At 36.2% G+C, this 6000-nt stretch overlaps 1 protein-coding gene and 1 non-coding gene across 5 annotated transcripts in view; both read left to right on the top strand.

Annotated features, from left to right (window-relative positions):
- The first annotated feature begins 234 nt into the window (after positions 1-234).
- LOC120581842 (5S ribosomal RNA) lies at positions 235-353 on the top strand. The gene has a single exon (XR_005647385.1). It is a non-coding gene; the product is annotated as a 5S ribosomal RNA (ribosomal RNA).
- Positions 354-3255: 2902 nt separating this feature from the next.
- TRPC7 (transient receptor potential cation channel subfamily C member 7) overlaps positions 3256-6000 on the top strand; it is a 126143-nt gene continuing 123398 nt past the window's right edge. For all 4 annotated transcript variants that reach the window (XM_039836099.1, XM_039836097.1, XM_039836096.1 and 1 more), the window contains exon 1: positions 3256-3546. In XM_039836099.1, coding sequence (XP_039692033.1) covers positions 3545-3546 — 2 coding nt within the window. In that variant the 5' untranslated portion in view covers positions 3256-3544. The remainder of the gene's footprint in view (positions 3547-6000) is intronic.

The following is a 6000-nucleotide window of genomic DNA, read 5'->3' as shown; positions in this document are numbered from 1 at the left end:
CTTGAGAGGCATCCCTTTGAAATGTAAATATCAAGGGAACTAGCACCCTTATTTCCTAGTTTCTGTGGGGAGATAGGAACCTAACTGCCCATAGACACCATGTTCTAAGTTATAAAACTACCTCCTATCTTGAAAACACAGAAAGTTTACCTTTCCTTTGGGTAAGGCCAATTAGCAAACACAGGTGGCCTATGATTCTCCCACTCAGCATCTTAGACCTTCAAAAACATTCTAGTCTATGGCCATGCTACCCTGAACAAGCCCGATCCCGTCCGATCTCGGAAGCTAAGCAGGGTCAGGCCTGGTTAGTACTTGGATGGGAGACCACCTAGGAAGACCAGGTACTGTAGGTGTAAAAAAAAATTTTTTTAAAAAAAATAATAATAAGGGATCGTAAACTGACAAGGTCTTTGCAATCTGTGAGGTCAACCAAGGGTTGCCTCGCCTAAAAAAAAAAAGAAAAAAACCCCCACACATTCTAAACCTTTAAAGCCAGGAAAAATAGAAGGCAGTAGAAAAAGAGGAATACCAAATATGAGATGGACTGACTCCATTAAAAAAAAAATGGGCATGAGTCTGAGTCTACAGGAGCCAAGCAGGGCAGTTGAGAACAGACCATTGTGGACATCACACATTCACTGGGACATCAGAAGTCAGGGCTGACTCAGTGGTGCGTAACACACACCTTTCTTTCAGCAGAGTAGAACTTAGATTGAGTTCTGGCATCCCAAAGGATTCAGTCACTTGAAACAGACTTTCATACATGGCTGCAGTTTCTAAAACAATTTGGTCTTCCAATAGACAAGAGTGATGCTTCCTCAAAGTGTAATTTATGAATCATCTACATCAGAATCACCAGAAATTTGTATTTTTATATTTTTAACAGGCTGGTTAGGTGATGATGGAACACGCGAAGTCTGAGAACTACAGATCAATAGCGTGTTCACTGTTCGGTCATAGAGTGAGCTGTTAAGCAACAATGAAAGCTGACATGTGCTGAGCTCTGACTATGAGCCAGACATTGCTGTAAGCACTTTATGTGAGTCGTCTCATTTTATCCTCACTATAACTCTACAAGTGAGAAATTGTTTTTCCTTTCATTTTACAGGTGAGATAACTGAAGGACAAGCTTGGGGAATGGAAAATTTGGAATTAAAACACGAGAAGTTTGACTAGAAGTGGTATGCATTCTCCTGTGAGCCTAGGAGAAAACAAAGCTCAACACCTTACACATGAACCTTAGACAGCTTTTAGTCCAAGAGTTTTAACTATTGATAGTGAAGACCTAATTACTTCTGTATCTCACGTATTGAAAATATTTTATAGATATGTAACATTTTTCAGATTACAAGTATGTATTTACATGTCATATATGATATCCTCTAGAAGTGATACAGCTCTCTCTACTAATGTGGACGCTTAGGACAGAACCGTTGCTAAACATCATCTTACCACTTTTGAAGAGCTGTCTGTTCTAACTCTGACCAGTCTTCAGTTAACATACCTATAAAATAATTAGTTCACTTCCTCCATATATATAAGACTTCTTCTCCATCACTGTCAACTAAAAGCTACAACACAGTATTTTTAAGAAAACATTTTATGATTAAGAGTACTTTCTCTATACTGCTTCACTCATCATGATGATGAGGATCCCAATCAAAAGTATGTTATCAGTGTCACTGCTAATCTTCTAACTTTGTGCTTGTGTAAGACACTTTTGTTGGATTTGCATATTTTGTTCTACTCTTCAGTGTAATACTAAATAGCTCTTAATTACATTTTATTCAAATAAGTTAAATGTATTTGTTGCTGATTCCAATTTTTTAAAAATTCCCTTGTGCTTCAAGACTAAAATGGTTTAAAGAAAAAGTCTTAATTTTAAGAAAATTTCTTTTTGAAAAGGTATTTTATCCAATAAAGTACAATTATTAACATTGAAAAGCTTCTATAGAAAGCTTATAGGAATAAAATTAGTTTGTTGTCAAGCTTTTTAGAATTTTAATTAGAGAATTACTTTAACTTCTCTTCAAACTTAGTATGCATCTCTTAAATGTTAAATTTTCTGGGTGTTTGTATATATTAGTTCAATTAATTATCACCACACATTTGGAAAAAGGCATTATTACCTACCATTTACATATGAGAAGACTGAAATCCAATGAAGTTAAGTATCATGCCCAAGGTCACAAAGTTAATAAGTGAATCAAAATCCCAGGGTCTTCCCCACCCACCACATTGTTTCCAGAGAAAATGCTAGTAGCATATTAATGAACCAAATTCAATCTGATTTGCATATAAACCTAGAATGGCATTGTGCAAAATACATTATAAGCCAACTCTTTAATCCTAAATATTGCATCTGTACACAGAGATAGTCTTTACAGACTGTCATTTGTTAATCCGTGAGTTGATTTTAAAGAATAAACACTCCAATTTATTGTTCAGTGACCCAGGTAGATCCTGGGAGCAATCCTGGTTTCTCTCATACAGGCAGTATTTCAATTAAGGAAGTTTCTCTCCAATGAGGCCATCAAAACACCTTAGTGTTTAAGAATCATAAACCATTTGTTAACATAGCAATTGGTGAGAGTGGGAACTGTGGGGAAAATAGGTTTCTGTATTAGGAATTTCCTTTCATAAAATGGAAAGTTACAAATGAAAGCTAACCCTTTTCAAGTTTTCTTACTAACATCAGATTTGATCTACACCACTGACCTCTTCCTGATCCTAGACAATGCAAAAAGATATGAAACAAAAAGGTAAAGTTAGAAGATACATCACTCACAGAAGACAAAGTGGGGTGTGACCTTAAAGCCTATTAAAGGAAACTACTGCTGTCACTCTTCAGGTTCCTCTGGTTTTAGTTTTCTTAATTCCCTCCCTCTGTAAACACACACAGACACAACAGGTAGAAAAACAGTTCATTTCTCATTTGTAATTTATTTAAACAGATGAGTATTCTGCCTCCAGAGCCAAAACCTGCTGTCTTATATAATTGAAGGGTGTGTGTGTAATACAGTATTGTATTGTGTGTGTGTGAAGAGAGAGAGAGTGTGTGTGTGTGTGTGTGTGTGTGTGTGTGTGTGTGTGTGTGTGGTGGTGGGGGGGGGGTTGGGGCCAGCTGTTTACAGGCATGAGGGGGGCAGGTAGAAATATGAGGAGCTAGGCAGAGTTGCCACCTCCCTTACAAAGCTACTGTCTGGGAGAAGGGGTGGGGACTATGCCAACCCATTACCACGCCACATGCCAGCTTCACACACGATCCCTCTCCGTCATGTTCCCTGGGAAATTTTCCCCAGATTAGAAAAAGAACAGTAAGGCGGGTCTGCTTCAGAAGGCGAGTTTTTACCCATTACAGCACAAAGGACAGCTGAGCGCGCTTTCACATCCTCTCCAACTCCGCTCTCGATCAGCTCTTACAGTTCAGCACCATGGAGAGCGGCACCTCCTAGGCTACCACCGATGGGGAGTCAGATTCCCCCGACTCAACACCGGATTCCGGTCATCTAGAGGAGGGACAAGCCTGCGTATTTCACCGTCAATGTAAGCAGCTATGATGATTTTTTCTTGTTGATTTTTCCAGTAGAGGTTTGTTTCCTCGCTGAATTATAGAATTAAACTTTTATTTATTAGCCCTCTTCCCCTTCTGCATTGCTTGGATTTGTTAGATGTAAATCTGGATCTGAAATTTTTCTTATTTATTGAGTTGGTAGAGGAATTTTTTACTTTTCATCAAAAGTCTAAGTTTACAAAGCCATTTGGAAATAGACAAATTCTGGTAGCCCAGTCCTTTTGTGCGGGAGTGTAGTTTTTATCCTAGAAAAGAGTATACGCGTTGTCTCTTCTACTTCACTACTAGCAGCTTAATTTGATTTTTTGTGTGTGGTTGCATTTACCTTAATATAAATATGAGAACGGGAAGAGGAAGAAGGCTGTATTCTAACAAGTAGCCACTATTAAAGAACTAAAGGTGAGAAGAAAGAGATTATTTTTTTTCCTCCTCTCTGTTGAAAATATGTCCTTTGGACATCCATTTAAAACTAATATGCTCCTAATAAAAGAGATATAATCTGGGCAGGGCTTTGACATAAGCTTTGAAACTCTGGAACACAGAAACTCCTTTTTCAAGTTTGAATTTGTGAATTCGTCTAAATTATGATTAAGTAGATATAACCAAGATGCTATTGCAATTAATAGTAATTTAAAGATTTAATGGATTCGGGTAGATTTGAAAGAGGCAATAATGACTGACCCTGTCTGGTGACGCTCCATGAATTTTTGCCTCAGAATGCCATCTGCTGGTGGGTTCTATTTCTGAAGCACTGAGCACACATCAGATTTATGAATGAATTCACATTAAATCCATAATATTCATTATGGATATGACTGAAACACATTCTCTAAGATCTTTTAAACAATGACATTGGTTCAATTATTTAACAACTTACCAATGTTCTTTGTCACAATTATAATTTCATAAAAATTTATTTCCAAAAACACTTATTCCTAAGCTTAGGGGCATGTAGACTAGCTAACTCCTTTAGGCAGTAATTGACCCAGAAAAAATCAGAACTATGTAGAGCCTCATTGAGGCTAATTGCAGATGCATGTTGTATCCTACACAAGAGCCGCCAGGATCTCTTGCTTATTAGGAAAAGCAATCAACACTTCCTCCCCCAGATAAATATTCAGCATACTTTTTTCAGTATTGTCATTTCACAATTTAAGGGCCTCTCTTACTTTCTTGGTAGATGTTCATTTCAGACTCTTCTGCCACAGAGGTCAATGAAACAATTAAAAGGTTACATATATTTATTTTATTCTAAGACAAATATTTTGGGGGAAAATATAACTATAGAACTTGTTTATCTCTAGCTGGAGCTATACACAAAGTATACACACCCATTTTCATAACTCCCCAGTTCTAAAGAGACAAATAAGGATTTAAAAAAAGAATAAATAAAAGGTGCACACACAAAGTACTAATTATACTTGAATGGTTAATACATAAGGTAGTTTGAAAATACCGAGAATAACCTCTTCTCTAAATAATGTTTAGAGAAATGATGATTTGGTGAAAAATAAACTGATGATAAAATCATTTATTAAAATTCAGGAACACTAGGTAATATTTTCAATCCATGATGCAATGGGAAAAAAATATTGCTCATCAACAGAACTTTTTGGAAAGTATATCTACCTCAATATAATGTAATGAGAAGCAGAAGGATACTTTGCTTGTTTGCTATAGGACCTGACTGGTGAGGTATATGAGCTCATGCATAAGCACAAGATAATAGGTGGATATCTTTTTTCTTTTATTCAAAATACATATGTTGTAGAAACAAATTATTGTCACTAGCTTAGATGGAAACTTGAATGCTTTAGAGCTAGAATTATTACAATTGTGTTAAGATAAAGTAGTTAACATTATCCAGGGTTACTAGAGCACTTACTTGGCACTGTAATTTATATGCACTATCTTATCTCCACTCAACAGAATAAAAAAAATATATTTAAAAATAAGCTGGATGCCTTTGGAAATACATAACAAAAACTTTAGGAGTATTATGCAGAAGTGGGAATGCCTCAGTTTTCTGCCCCAGTCATCCAAGGGACTTAATATATATACTCTCCGATATTAACTGTCTCTTCTAGCAACTTATGGGCCATTATTTATAATAGAGCTAACTGGAAAATAATTTTGCCTTGAAACTTAGCTACAAATATAAAATAGTAGTTAAAACATTATACGGCTCTTGCATTTATAAGGAGACTACTGATAAACAGTAACACCTCTGTTTTATTGGTCTTCTTTAATGACCAATCCAAATTCAAGTATTTAAGAATTTATTAAGTTATTTGACCATGCACCATATGGCAAATGTCAGGCGTACTAGATGCCAGGTACATATACCATATAAACAAGTAATAGTCCCCTGCCCTCAAGGATCTTGCACTCTAATGGAAAAATTTAGTCTAAAGAAATTTAGAAAA

The sequence above is a fragment of the Pteropus medius genome, unplaced genomic scaffold (genome assembly GCF_902729225.1).
Source record: "Pteropus medius unplaced genomic scaffold, Ma_sr-lr_union100, whole genome shotgun sequence".
Classification (NCBI taxonomy): domain Eukaryota; kingdom Metazoa; phylum Chordata; class Mammalia; order Chiroptera; family Pteropodidae; genus Pteropus; species Pteropus medius.
The sequence above is the reverse complement of the archived record's forward strand: the minus strand, read 5'-3'. Positions and strand labels throughout refer to the sequence as shown.